General features: G+C 46.7%; 1 protein-coding gene across 1 annotated transcript in view; it reads left to right on the forward strand.

Annotated features, from left to right (window-relative positions):
- Positions 1-225: 225 nt before the first annotated feature.
- Positions 226-15,052, forward strand: part of LOC101273053 (peptidyl-prolyl cis-trans isomerase A-like) — a 58,156-nt gene continuing 43,329 nt past the window's right edge. The window contains exon 1 of the mRNA XM_049716166.1: positions 226-306. Coding sequence (XP_049572123.1) covers positions 226-306 — 81 coding nt within the window. The remainder of the gene's footprint in view (positions 307-15,052) is intronic.

The raw sequence follows: 15,052 nt of genomic DNA on the forward strand, positions 1-15,052 counted from the left end.
CAGGTCTTTTAAGACAGGAATCAGTTGGAGCCTGACCTACTTTAAACATGCTCAGAACACTTACATTAGCCTGCAGTTGGGCAAAATCATTTAACACAAAGCCTATTCCTTAATAAAGTATTGACTGCCTTGTGTAATTTATTGACTACTGCCCTGAAAGTAAAAAAAGAGAATGGCTGTCTGGGTACAGAATGGTGGTAAATGTGTGGGCTGTTTACTCACGTGATGGCGGGGCTGACTGAGAGCCACAGCTGCCACCTGCTGCCCAGCATCACGAGAGTGTATATCATCACGTACCGCCAGCCTGTGAGAAGATCCAAATTCAAAATTCGAAGTTCAGTTTCTACTGAATGCGTACCGCTTTCACAACATCATAAAGTTGAACAACCGTAAGCCAGGGACCATCTACATCTGAAACTTGGAGTTTCCACATACAGAAATGGACATCTTGAAGTAAAAGGCATCATTTAGGGATTTCCCTGGTGGTGCAGTGGTTGGGAATCCGCCTGCCAATGCAGAGGACATGGGTTCGTGCCCCGGTCCGGGAGGATCCCGTGTGCCGCAGAGTGGCTGGGCCCGTGAGCCATGGCCGCTGAGCCTGCGCGTCCGGAGCCTGTGATCCACAACGGGAGAGGCCACAGCGGTGAGAGGCCCGCGTACCGCAAAAAAAAAACAACAAAAAACCTTATATCCATGTCCCACAAAACTCATCATAGTAAATGAGCTTGGTTGAGAATATTAGTTTCTTCCTTCCCACCTGCCTTCCTTATTCCTTTTTCCTTTCCTTTATTCATCAAATATTTATGACATCCCCACTACGTACACTGTGTTAGTGCCTGAAATCCAGTGACCAGCAAAACATGTATATTGTCGTCCTCATGGGGCTTTTGCAATTAAGGGTTCTATCAGGACATTAAATAACAGCACCAATATATATGAAGACACTGAAAATAACGTGTTTAAGAGGGGCAGACCTACTAGAGAATGGACTTGAGGATGCAGGGAGGGGGAAGGGGAAGCTGGGACAAAGCGAGAGGGTGGCACGGACATATATACACTGCCAAACGTAAAATAGATAGCTAGTGGGAAGCAGCTGCATAGCACAGGGAGATCAGCTCGGTGCTCTGTGACCACCTAGAGGGGTGGGATAGGGAGGGTGGGAGGGAGACACAAGAGGGAGGAGATGTGGGAACATATGTATATGTATAACTGATTGACTTTGTTATAAAGCAGAAACTAACACACCATTGTAAAGCAATTATACTCCAATAAAGATGTTAAAAAAAAAATGATTTCTACCTCTCAGCCACGTGAGCATACAAGGAGAAGAAGGCCATCAGCAGACAAGGAAGAGGACTCTCACCAGATACCAGATCTCTCAGCACCTTTGATCCTGGACAGCCAGCCCCCTGAACTTAATAGTGGAAATATTAAGAAGTTGTCAGATTCTGGGTATATGCTGATGGCGGAGTCAATAGGGTTTCTTGGAAGGCTGGATGTGGATTGTGAAAGAAAGTAGAGTCCAGACTCGTGAGCCTGAACACCTGTAAGGATGGAGTTGCCATCAGCTGAGATGGGGAAGGTTGCAGGTGGGGAAGGTGTTAGAGGAGAGACTGCAAGTTCAGCTTTCCCACGTATGGATCTGAGAGGTTTATTAGATGCCCAAGGGAGACGGTGGGTGGGCAGAGCACATCTGGGGTTCAAGAGATCTGGGCTGGAGATGTAAAATGGGGAGGATTAGTACATGGGTGGATTTGAAGTAAGAAAATGCCTTGACGGAGAAGAGGATCGGGGACTGAGCCCCAGTGCACCCCGACATTAAGAAGTCGGGGAGAGGGACTTCCCAGGTGGTCCAGTGGGTAAGACTCTGCACTCCCGGTGCAGGGGGCCCAGGTTCAATCCCTGGTCGGGGAACTAGATCCCGCATGCCGCAACTAAGAGTCTGCATGCCACAAATAAAGCATGCCGCAGGGAAGATCCTGCATGCCTCAACTAAGACCAGGCACAGCCAAACTAAATAAATAAATGTTTTTGTTTTTAATCTCCTTATAAAAAAAAAAAGAAGTTGGAGAAAGAGGAGGAACCAGCAAAGGGGCTGAGAAGTAAGAATTTCTGCTTCAAGCCCTGCTCTCACCTCTCTCCACATCGTTACACGAGTGCTAGGACGCAGCCAGGCGTGTGGTGGTCCCTGGAGAAGTCCCCGCCTCAGTGTCTGTATTGGGCCTGAACCGGGGGCAAGCAATGCAAGGAGCTGACTAGCAAATGTGCACAGCGGGCCTTCCACGTGCAGGTGCCAGGAGTCGTCACAGCTCTGCTGTTTGCATGTTCTCAGTCACTGGTCCTCGTTTATAAAAGGGAGATGACACACCGACCTCATGGGGTCCTGGTGAGGACTGAGTGAGAAGAGCCCCATAGAGCGCCCAGCCCAGGATACGTACAGGATGACGAATGATTAGTACCTGCCCTTCTTCGGATCGCTTACCCTCGGTTATATAATTGGATGGTTCAGAAGCTAAAAATTATGAGCTCTTCCTCAAGTCCTGCTGCTATTTTTACCTGTCCTTTCACAAAAGGTTACAGCCCTGTTGGGCTGTTGGAAAGAGGGCAGCCCTGAGTCACTTCCTCCCTCCCCTCTAGGGTCCTGCTGAGCCAAGCTGGACGGGACAAGGCTGTCCACCTAGCTGCCCGGGCCACGAGGGCTCCCGTTCCTTGACATCCAGGAGGGTTTTCATAAAACCACAGGTCTTGCCGGAGATGGGCTGACCTCCGACTTTCTGAATTGATCACGCATCTTCACTGCCCTGACACCCACTTCCTGAAATTGATTGCTGTTCCTCCCCAAAGTAAGCAATGATTAGCAGGTGGTTGATGTTAAAATTTGAGGCTGACGTATTTGGACTTCAAATAAGTGATAAGACTCCTTCCTTTAAAAGATAAGAATGATGACATATACACACTACTATATATAAAATAAATAACTAATAAGGACCTACTGTAGAGCACAGGGAACTCTACTCAATATTCCCTAATGACTTATATGGGAAAAGAATCTAAAAAAGAGTGGATATGTGTATATGTATAACTGACTCACTTTGCTGTACAGCAGAAACTAACACAACAGTGCAAATCAACTATACTCCAATAAAAATAAATTTAAAAATAAATAAATAAAACATGAGAGTGAGTGTATAGCTGTGGTCCACAACCTTGGCCGCAGATCGGAATGACCAGAGGCGCTTAAAGATACTGATGCCAGGGTCCCACTCCAGAGGCTCTGATATAGTCGGTCTGGGGTGTGGCCTGGACATTGGCATATTTTAGAAACTCCCCAGGTGACTCTGCTGTGCATGCAGGTGAGAGCTGATATAAGGTAAGTGCTTAGGTAAATGTCCTTTCTCTGCCCCCAGCAAGTGTCTCATCATCTGGGGAGTTGCAGAGTACAGCTTGCCTTTCTCTGGCTCCTAGACTCGCCCATGTGCTATGGGTGCAGGTGAGACAGGAGAGGGAGGACCTTGCCAGGTCATGGAAGGCAATGGCCAGGCCAAGGAGTCTAGGCAGGATCTTGCTAGAACTGCTGTCAAAGTGTTTTCAGAGGGTTTGCAACTTGGTCATAGGAAATGTCTTCTGGTAGCACCAGGGAGGATGGATTGCCATGGGGATGGCTGGAGGAGGCCAGGAGACCACTGAGGTCCCAGTATGAGATGACAGGAGCCTGAATCAGGCAGGAGTGATGGCAAATGGCAGGAATGTGGAGAGCAGGGAAGTGGGTCTTCACCTTCTCCCATAGGAGCTGATCCAGGCCTCGCAGCCCTGCTGTGTGGAGCCCGCCCTACCCGTGGCCTCTTGGTTTGCTGGGGCTTTTGTCTGCAGGTCTCAATGTCTTCACTGAGTTCTCTCTTCATCACAATAATGATCACATTTATTATGCTTTTGCTCTGGGCCAGGCTCGTGATTAAGAACATCTGGCTTTACCATTAACAAAACAGAGGCTTAGCAAGGTTAAGTGACTTGCCCAAGGTCACACAGCCAGTAAGAAGTGGGGCTGGACAGAGGCAGGTTTCAGACTTAACCCTTGACTAACTCTTAACCCAGAATAATGACCTGTTGCCCACTTCCCACCTGTGATGCACAGGTGCCTCTCCCCCTGGCTGAGGTCTCTCTTTTTGAATTGAGTCTCAGAACCAGCCATGTCCACGGGCTTCACGTGGTTTCATCCTGGACATTTCTGGCCAGCCTGGCCTTGGAGTCTTGGTGCCGAGACCAACAGGAAAATCCAACTCGTGGTTACATCGGCTAGACCGGCCAAACTCTTAAAATCGTTCTAATGTACATTATTTAACTCATACTTCCTCATAACTGGAAATATCCTCTACTCCCTTGAGTTTTCCACATGCTAAAGTATTGAAGCTCCATAATTTCTCTATTTTTTTTAGAAAAGAAATAGAAAATAGTGTTGGTAAATGAACTTAAACTTTGTGAACCACCAGAAGCTCCTATGCTAGACTTCGAGTACAGACTCCAGCACCTCTAGAGAAATCCAGCAGGCAGGGGGCTTACACCTCAAGGACTATGTCAAAACTGCTGGAAATGCCACCTGGAATCGTGGCCACGATAACTGGAACTAACCTCTTAAGGCTTTGTCTGTTACCCAAGTGACAATTTATTTAATCTACATTATGTGTATTGTGATTAACATTTAATGAATACATAGTATATGGCAATACCAGGCTAAGTACTTCACATAGATTATCTCTCATTTTGACACTCCCATTTTATAGATGAAAAAACTGAGGCTCAGAGAGGTGAAGTAACTTGCACAAGTTTCCAAGCTGGTGTGTAACAGAAACTATATTTGAAACTAGACCTAACTTGAACCCTATGCTCCAAACCATTAACTGTATTGTTAAGACCCTTGATTATAAAAAATTGTAGGCTCATTTGTATATTAATGCTGCCACTTTACACATTGCAGTTATTAGCAACATTCTCTCTGAGCTTTGCTTTAAAATGTGTGTATTGGAGCGTTTCTTCCTATAGATAGTATTGTAGTGTTTCCATTTAACTCTGTAATTTGTAAAATGCCATTTCTGGTATGTTTCAAATAGATTCGCAGTCGGTAACGGTTAATAAGCAAAGGGGTGATGATGGGGAAGTCGTTTCTTCTCAAGATCTTGAGCACCGACTGTGTGTCTCCTTGTCGTGGGGTGCCCTAGGGATGAGAATCATCTGGGCAGCCTGGGACCAGGGTCCACTCAGCCTTCAGCTCAGTGCGGGGCACAGGGCTCTAAAATATAAGGGGTCTTGCAGCACCAACCTTCTATGGTTGTCTCTGGTCGGCTGCTGGTGGTACGCTAGCAGCTCTCTGAAGAGTCCTCTGGCTCTATGACAGCTTCACTGTTGGATATGACGTTATCCTCTTATAAAACAAGAGCCCATCTATATTTTGCAGAGTTCGGTCTATGGCATATTTATAAACGTCAACCTCTTGTTAAACAGTCGATTCAGTAAGATGTTTCTGCAAAAGTAGAATCATCACAACACAGGCATTTACATCCTCTGAAGAATATGGAATCCGGTCACCTGGTCTCCCCACCCCCAAAAGCCGGGCAACTTGGAGGGGCGCCCAAGTGCCTTTGGTCAAGACCAAGTGCATCCAGCCATCCCGTTCATGGCTTCGCCAGAGCCACCTGCTGGCAGTGTCGCTTCTTCTCTACAAACTGGAGCGTAACTGCAGTTTTGGAAATTACAATCTCATCACCACTTTGAAAGAGCTCTTTGGTAATTCTTTGGGGAAAGCTAAGCACTATTTGGTGACACAGAGAGTTTCCTCTAACTCATTTTGGAGAGGGGAATGCTTGTGTGCTACATGCTATTTAAGTATGGCAATTCGGAGACTTTGGTACCCCAACTGGGAGCTCCTCTGCCAGACAGGGACCCTGAGGGTAGGACCCATAGACAACTTCACCAGGCACAGGGTAAGTATTCAACGTGTGTTTGCTGAATGAATGGACAAATTAATAAATGGTTACATTCCAGGATCAAAACGGTTTTGAATTCAAATGTCTTAACTTTTACTTCATAAGAATTTCCCTGGGGGCCATATATAATTAACTCCTGTCTGTTCCAAACATATTCTATATGTTTTGTAGATTCTTCTAATACTGAAGAGGATGGGGGTGAGAATCATTGTTTATGGTGGCTAAGATTTTCCAGTAGGATTTATGATTAGAATGTAAGCCTTTCTTTAGTATAAAATAATATGTGAACAAAGGCAAGAAACCATATAGGAGAGAAATAAATGCCAGAAGAATTTTCCTCCTTCTTTTAGGTAGAACATAAGGAGGAGTTTTTTCAGGTTTTACTGTACAGAGGAGTCTTATAAAAACTTCGATATTCTATTGCATTCAGCTGAAATAATGTAAAACCTCAGTACATTTTTTAAAAAATTTAGTATCCAAGTAAAACAATCCCTTAACTATAAATATTAATCTTCAGTTTAGATAAATGAATACATAAATGGGTCTACCAGAGCTTTGCAAGTTCTAGAATTAGCATAATGATCCGGATGACTTTTTTAAATGTCACTTTCTGTCTTGGTCAGGATGGAGTGACATATGGAACTCTGTGTCTTCCCCCTCCAGTGAACAGGCTAAATACATCTTCCCTTGCATCGGGCTGGGCAGGAGCGTGGTAGGGTGATGGTTGCAGTTTGGAAGTTTATGGGAAGAAGGTGAGCTGGATTTTCCGCACAGTCTGTGTCAAGCCAGCATCATCCCTGCCCCTTCTGTGTTGATTTCTGCCTCGCCGGAGAAAAGCCTGCAATTTCTTTTCCCAGTATGGGTCAGGGTTAGGGTTTTCCAAAGACAAGTGGAAAAAAATCACTTCTGTCAAGCAGCTGAGATGATTTGCTGTAGTTTTAGGGAGAGGGGCGATCTCCTCAAGAGCGGTGCACTGCGGGTAGGTAGCTGAAGTCGGTGTCAGCAGCTGCTGGTGGCGTTGAGACGCCCTCCGGAGAACCACCTGCTCTGGTGCTTCAGACAGCTGGAGTCCGGTGGCAGCTCCCCTGGGATTCCTGCTCTTCCAGATTTCCTGAGAGCAGACGTCCCCAGCCCTACTCAACCACCATGTGTTTCTTCGAATTAAATCTGTTTCTACTCAAAATACTTCCTGTCTGCTTTTTTCCTGAATGAATCATGACTATTCGACCATTTTCACCTTACTGGACATTTTAGGGAAAAGTGAGCTGTTAAGGGTCGTGTTGTCCAATATCACTCCCAGGTGACCCTGAGTCTCAGGTGACCTCCCTTCCAGGTGACCCTGGGTCCAGTGTTCTGGCAGTCTTGGAATGGGGAGGGGGGAAGGGGAGGAGCTGTCCAGCGCCTGGGGGTAAACGGAAGTCCCACCTGGGCAGGTGCAGAGCATGGGGTCCAAGGGAGTCAGGGGGAGGGCAGGAATGGGACCCGAGGATCGGGTTGGCAGCAAGGAGTGGGGGTGGGGTGTAGAGGGGGAGCCCAAAAGTTCAGCAGAAACGATGGCCAGGAGGGAGAAGGACATCTTCAGAGCCTCTGGGGGGGAAGGTGGGCTGGTGAGCTGGTGGGTTGCTTCTCACAGCCACACTTCTCTGGCCGTTAGAGGGCAAGTATAACAAGGAAACAGACCCCAAAGCTGAGCAAACACGTTGTCTTCGAGGGGCAATGACATCACGCGCAGATTTCACCTGCTCCATTGACTGAGCTGGAACCATGTCTTTTATAGAATTAAAAATACTCTACCTGAATGACTTGTGCCAACTTGAACTGTTTGTCCTATTGCCTGACTCCTTGGTGCTAGAGAAACACGTCTGGCCGTGGCCTCGTGCTGCGTGAATTGTACTCCCCTGCCCCTTGATTCGGGGCTTGGCCACGTGACTGTCTTTGGTCAATGGGATGTTAGCAAACGTTGATACAAGGAGAGGCTCCAAATGCACTTACGTGACCAGGCTCATTCTCTTGTGCATCTGCTCTCAGCTGGGAAGACTGTACTCTAAACAGGTACGACCTCTCCATCCCAGGCCCCAGAATGAGGCACACGGAGCAGAGATGCTACAACAAACCCACAGGCACAGGAGCGATCATTAAATGCTTACTGTTGTTTTCCATGTTTCCATGGAGATTGTGGGGTTGTTTGTTATGCAGTGAGTTTGCATCAATGGCTGTATGATGCAGGTTGCACATATCCTATCCTATCATAGATACTGTTCTTTATGGAATAATTAAAGAATTTTCAAGGCTGGCTTTGACCCCATTCAATTTTCACGATCAGCGTACTCTGACCTTAGACTCCGCTGCATGCACAAGATGAGATTCCATCCTACCTTCAGTGATAACTGTGTTTCAGTCTTATCTCACCAGCAAAAGTTGTGCCGATTTGTTGTAGCTGATAACCCAGCTGGTGTCTCTACACAACGAACAACTGGCTTCGAATTTACCTGGACAAAAAATATGCATTTACAGATCCATAAAATTCTCTGTCTTCTTCTTATCGGCATTTGAAACCTGTACTTCTGGATAATTTTATAATTGTTTTCATCCTTCATTTTGCTTAGAGAAATTTACACAGCAGAGAAGTGTCGTTAAGAATGAACAAACGAAAAAAAAAGGCACGAGAAACATACATGATCATTCATTTGGCACCATCTTCTAAAATTTCACACTTCAGGGATAAGCAAAATTAGTATAATTCACTTCTTAAGTTGCTTACTAACATTGCAAGTGAGCCAGTGCAAGAGGAAGGAAATTGTAGGTTTCAACGGGATGTGACAAGGCAAGACGTCAAGGGTTTTAGAGAACAGTGATGCTGACAGATACCAAACCTACTGACCCCAGCACTGATGGCTCCTGGAAGGGGACCTGAACTGTCTGACCCCTGAGTCTCCCTTTGCCTACAACTTCAGACTTGCGTGGTTGAAGGGCAATATTTCAGTCACCAAATTTCTCCACTGGCTTTTCACTCCCGACCTGCATGTCGATGGTAAGTCACCCTGGCAGTTGTTTTTTAAGACAGAAGTCTCTTGTGTCTATGGGTATATCATGGTTGCTATGGTTACAGTTCCTTCCTTGAGTTTGGGTCATGCCATGTGGCAGGCAAGAGGACCCTACTTACGTGAGCCCCATCTCCAAACACTCACTAGGGGAGCGGGTCCGGAAGTTTTCCCAGTTGATTTCTCACCGTCTGGGTCGAGGATGAACAAGAGGTGTCTCTGAAGTGGCTTCCTCAGGTGCTCCTGTGTCACCTGTCCCCACTTAGACGCCCCCCACCCCGCACTGTGGCCCTGCTTCCTGTTTTTCTCTCCAGGTTTTGGGTGGACAAAGTACAGTGAGGCTAAAAGTGCAGGACAGTTAGGTCTGAGTCCCTGCCTCAGTCCTGTCTTATTAGCTGAGTGAACATCGGCAGGTTACTCAACTAATTTAAACCTTAACCATTTCATCTGTCAAATGGAGATAATAAGAGCACCCACCCTATAAGACTGTTGGGAGAATTAAATCAGATAATCCTATAAAGGGCTTCGTACAGTACTTGGCATTCAGTACATTCTCTGTTAAGTTTAGCTGTTCTAATAGGAATGACATGTTCATAGCAGCACTATTCACAATAGCCAAGACATAGAAGCAACACATGCCCATCAGCAGATGAACAGATAAAGAAGATGTGGTACATATATATGATGGAATATTACTCAGCCATAAAAAAGAACGAAATAATGCCATTTGCAGCAACATGGATGGCTCTAGAGATTATCATACTAAGTGAAGTAAGTCAGACGAAGACAAATATTACATATCACTTACATGTGGAATCTAAACAATAATGAATCTAAAACCAAATGAATCTATTTACAGAACGGAAACAGACTCACAGACATACAAAACTAACTTATGGCTACCAAAGGGGAAAGGTGGAGGAGAGAGGGATAAATTAGGAGGATGGGATTAACAGATACACACTACTATATATAAAATAGATAACCAAAAAGGATTTACTGTCTAGCACAGGGAACTATATTCAATATCCTGTAATAATCTATCATGGAAAATAATCTGAAAAAATACTATATACATAACTGAATCATTTGCTGAATGATTACATAATAATGTGTATTCTACTCCTGAAACTAACACAATATTGTACATCAGCCACACACTTCAATAAAAAAAGAAAGAACAGTTACCCTTATGAAGGGAGGATGCCAAGAAGTAGTGTCCCTCCTAGGCACGGAGGCTTTGCCACAGTGACAGCAGAGGAGAACGGTCCCTTCTCCACCGCCACGCCCTGGTAGCAGCCCCCAGAGGCTCCAGGTAAGACAGCCGGGTATTTGAGGATGTGGTGTCCGGCATCCTGACCCCTCCCCAGGCTCCAGGGGACCCCTCCATACTCTTTGGGGCCAGCGGGGCACAGCCCCAAAGTCTCGGTCTCTCTCAGCCCCTCTGGGGTGGGTGGAGGGGATGCCGGTCAGGGTTCATGTGGCACCGGCCCTGCCTGATTCCTAGAGGAACAGAACGTGAGGTGGGACGGTGTACCCAGCTTCCGGGGGCTGAGTTTCATATCTTACTTCAGACCTGCTGAAGCTGCCCCAGGCTTCCCCAGGCTGCTGTCTGTCCTGGTTTGACACACACGTCTGTCATTAGGTACATGCCGTGTGAGGCCGCCGTGTGACCGGGAGGCCGTGTCACTGGCGAGCCACGCGGTGACACTGTCTCTGGGATGCGCTTGTAGCCCTCGCGCATCCCGCCCCTCACTGCTCTGCTGTGCTCAGCTGCTGCCCTAACCCCTGCCTCCCGTCTTAGCTCTCGACGTTGGGGTTTGGAAGGCGCCCATCTGTTCCAAAATGCACTGAAAGAACACAAGGTCCTGGGACGAGAGGACAAACCTCTTCAAGCGTGGCTTGGGGACCCTCACGGCACCAGCCCTGCTCACCTGGGGGGGATGGGCTTCCACCGTCGCTGACCCTTATCTTCACTTTTTCAAGCTGAGCTGTTGTGTCCGCTTGCCCTTTAATCCAAAGTGACTTGGCTGGATATTGTAAAGGTGCTCGCTAGGGGCAAGGCCCTGCCTGAAGGGGAGGGGCCTCCAGGAAGCAGCAACTGCAATGCGCTTAAACATCACACAACTGTGGACCAGGAAAGGAGGAGGACGGGCAAGGATGTGCCTGGGTCTTCCTGACGGACTGGGCCAGGGGCAGGTGGAGGAAAGCTTACCCAGGAACTGACATCTGAGAAGGTACTTTAAAAAAAACCCCAAGTGGAGGGAAAACAAAATGAGCAGGGTGGGGATAGAAGAAAAGACATTTCAACCTAAAAGAAAAGCATAAGAAAGTCAAGGGCGTGAGAGGCCGGGAGGACCCCAGTGGATCCTCTGGAGTGGCTGGAATGCAGGGTGTGAAGAAAATATGATATTTAAAAAGCTGATAGGGCCGAAATAGGGAAGCATTTCAAATACTAGAATAATATATTCAGGGAAATGTTGTGAATTTTCCACTGTATCACATCCTCAAGACACACCTGTCAAACCAGCCAGTGGCCCCAATTTCATATGGTCACAGGGAAAAAAAGAAAAGGAAAAAAAATAACAGAAGTACCTCTTCTTCAAGATTAACGTTTTTGTGCTGCCCTAGATGAAGGTCAAAGGTAAATCAACCTAGAAATGGTCTTTTTTTTTTAGATTAAAAATTTATTTTTATGGGAGGACAAGTGAAGTCAAAAGAGTGGGAAGTTAACGGAGAGCTGAGGCATGAACATAGGATATCAACTTCCAGTCCCACCCAAGGAATTCATTTGTCCGATGTTAGAAATGGAAGGTAAGCCACCTTACGGAGTCTCATTTTCATAGCTGGGGAAACTGAGATCCTTCGAGAAGTTAAATGAGGGCATAAAGTCTGAAAGCTGCCAGTAACAGAGACAACACTTGAACTGAGAAGCTCCCGCCTTAGCCCGTCAGTGTTCGTTTAATTAGCTACGCAGCTTCCTTATGACTCATCACAGGAGGAGCACCAGCTCACATGCTCACATGGTCAGTGGCACCATCTTTGCTTACGGAGGAGCGCATCCTCTACAGAAGCCGTGAGAGGTGAGGGCAGATGTGTCCTACAAGAGCTGCCACCCCCCCTGCTCAGTGACGCCTCCCGAAGCATTTCCCGGCAGCCTGGGCCCGAGAACTCTGACCCTCCAGGACACTTCCCACCCTCTGCCCTGTGCGTAGCTGTCCCATGTTCATCGGGCACCTGTGTGCCACATCCTCCGTTAGCCCAGTGGAAAGGAGCCCCTGCAAGCCGGCCACTCCTCCTAAGGAGTAAGGCAAACTCACAGAGTCGCCTCTGGACCCCCAGCTCTCCACCTGGGGTGTGTGAGAGCCTTGGAGGAGCAAGGTGGTCGGCACCGCCACCTGCTTTAGGGGACCTAGATTTCCTTTTGCCACTGCAGCTGAATTTATGTCTCTAATTCCTCTTGTCTCCGGGTGGGTCTGGCTCTCTGCTTGGGTCTCCGAGCTCCTTCACAATAAGGCTTCAGTATCCGAGGGGGACATCTGCTTGCACCGCACGTGTGAGTGGCGCAACAGGGCACCGTCGTCTGGTCACCAGCACTGCAGGGGCATCCCTCTTACACAACCTCCACAAACAGCCCCCTTGCCGTTCACAGGGGGACCACTAGGAACCAGTGCTAGCCAAGCTCTCAAAGAGAAAAAACAGGAGAGAATGAAGATTGGGAATACGAAGGCAAAGAGAGTTGAAAGAGGGACGTCCAGAGGAGTAATAAATAGCACGTGTGAAATGTTCCTCTAGGGAAAGTCAATCAACTCAGGTATTCTACAAACATCGATCAGGCAAACATCTACTGATAGCCTACTGTGTGCCAGCCCCGTGCCCCTGAGATGCCTAAATGAACTAGGGTTGCTGTCCCTGATCCAAGTCATGCAAATGAGACCCTGTAATTGAGGGGAAAGAGGATCTGAAAAGCCAGATCTTGAGACTTCCCTGGTGGCACAGCAGGTAAGACTCCACACTCCCAATGCAGGGGGCGTGGGTTCGATCCCTGGTCTGGGAAGATCCCACATGCCGCGGAGCGGCTGGGCCTGTGAGCCATGGCTGCTGAGCCTGCGCGTCCGGAGCCTGTGCTCCGCAACAGGAGAGGCCACAGCAGTGAGAGGCCCGTGTACCGCGCAAAAAAAAAAAAAAAAAAGAAGAAGAAAAAAGTACACCCATTGCTTAACTTAGACCCTCTGAGTACTGTCCAGTTCTCCCAATCCTTAAAATACCTACTCCCCACATCCCGAGTGGAACTCCTACACCCCAACTAAGCAGACTAATTATAGGGACCAGTTAAAAGACGAAAAGCCTAATTCACTCTGAAAAGGATGGTATCAATTAGCTAGTGCTAGAATAACGCTAAACTACAAACCACTGCCCAAACTCAGTTCTTGAAAGAACATCTATTTGTTCTCTCACACCTGCGAGTTGGCTGGGGCAGCTCACCTGGGCTGGGCTTCGTGGGGCACATTGCCTCAGCCATGGACGCGGCTGGGTCTGCCTCCGTATGTGTTCCTCCCAGGCTGCAGAGGCAGCAGTTACCTAGAGACGGTGCATCTCCCTGAGATGGCAGAGTGAAGAGAACACGCCCAGTCACACAAGTGCTTTCCAGCCCTTGATCACATCAGGTCTCTTAACGTAAGATTGACTAAAGCAAGGCCACACCCGAAACCAAAGGCCAGGGAAGTATGCTCTGCGCATGAGGGTGCAGGTGGCTGGGAATGAATAGTGCTGGACGCAAATCTGATCCCCCACCAGGATGCAATAGGATACTGTATATTACAGCCTGTGAAGCTAGTTGGGGGTAATAAACATACTACCTCAAGCAAGATTACTGTGAGAGGAAGCAAAATCCAAACTCAACAGACTGTGGCAACTCCAATACTACTGAAAATTCCCATCGTGTTCTAAGTGAGAGGTTGCGAGGTTTGCCCTAAAAGGGCTTCTTCTTTCTTTCTAGACGTTATGTCCAGAATGTCAATAGCAGCCCCCAGGTGAGCAATGGCACCTGACTTATGATCATGTGGACCAACTGCTTAAACCTGCAAATCACAGAGAGACCCAACAGAAAACACATCATTTCAGCCATTCATGAAATTTCTACCAGAGTATTACTTCTGATTCAAATAACAGCATAAATATTTAACCTCTTGCTGTGATTTCATATTCAGCTTCAACTGTTATTAATCATTATTTGATAGAACTCTGGTTTTAACTTCCAGATTTGAGGTTAGTAACCTTCTGACATACACACATTAGCTTCAGAGCTTGGCTCCAATGTTGAGGCTCTAGAGAAGTTTTCTCATAAAAACCCTTTGCCACTGACTTGCAATTTGCCTTTTCCTTCCGTCTACTGTGTTAATAACACTGTTCCCTCTTCCATTGCCTTAATGAAAGGTTTTTATACAGGACTGCGAAGTGTCAATCGCAGAGAGGCTCTTGGAACAGCGTTCTAAGGGGGTTTTAGGTGTGTTGCCGACCTTTTAAAGTAGGTGAGATTTCAAATAAAAATCCAGTTTTCTGGCTTTTCTTTTTTTTTTAATTTCTTTTTTAAAATTTTTATTGGAGTATAGTTGATTTACAATGTTGTGTTACTTTCTGCTGTACAGCAAAGTGAATCAGTTATACATATATCCACTCTTTTTTAGATTCTTTTCCCATATTGGTCATTACAGAGTATTGAGTAGCGTTCCCTGTGCTATACAGCAGGTCCTTATTAGTTATCTATTTTATATACAGTAGTGTGCATATGTTGGTCCCAACCTCCCAGTTTATCCCTCCCCCACGTTCTCCCCTGGTATAACCACAAGTTTGTTTTCTACATCTGTGACTCTACTTCTGTTTTGTAAATAAGTTTGTTTGTACCATTTTTTTAGATTCCACTTAAAAGCAATAGCATACGATATTTGTCCTTCTCTGACTTACTTCACTCAGTATGACAATCTCTAGGCTTTTCTTTTTTTTTTTAACATCTATATTGGAGTATAATTGCTT

Source organism: Orcinus orca, chromosome 10 (assembly GCF_937001465.1).
Source record: "Orcinus orca chromosome 10, mOrcOrc1.1, whole genome shotgun sequence".
NCBI classification, from domain to species: domain Eukaryota; kingdom Metazoa; phylum Chordata; class Mammalia; order Artiodactyla; family Delphinidae; genus Orcinus; species Orcinus orca.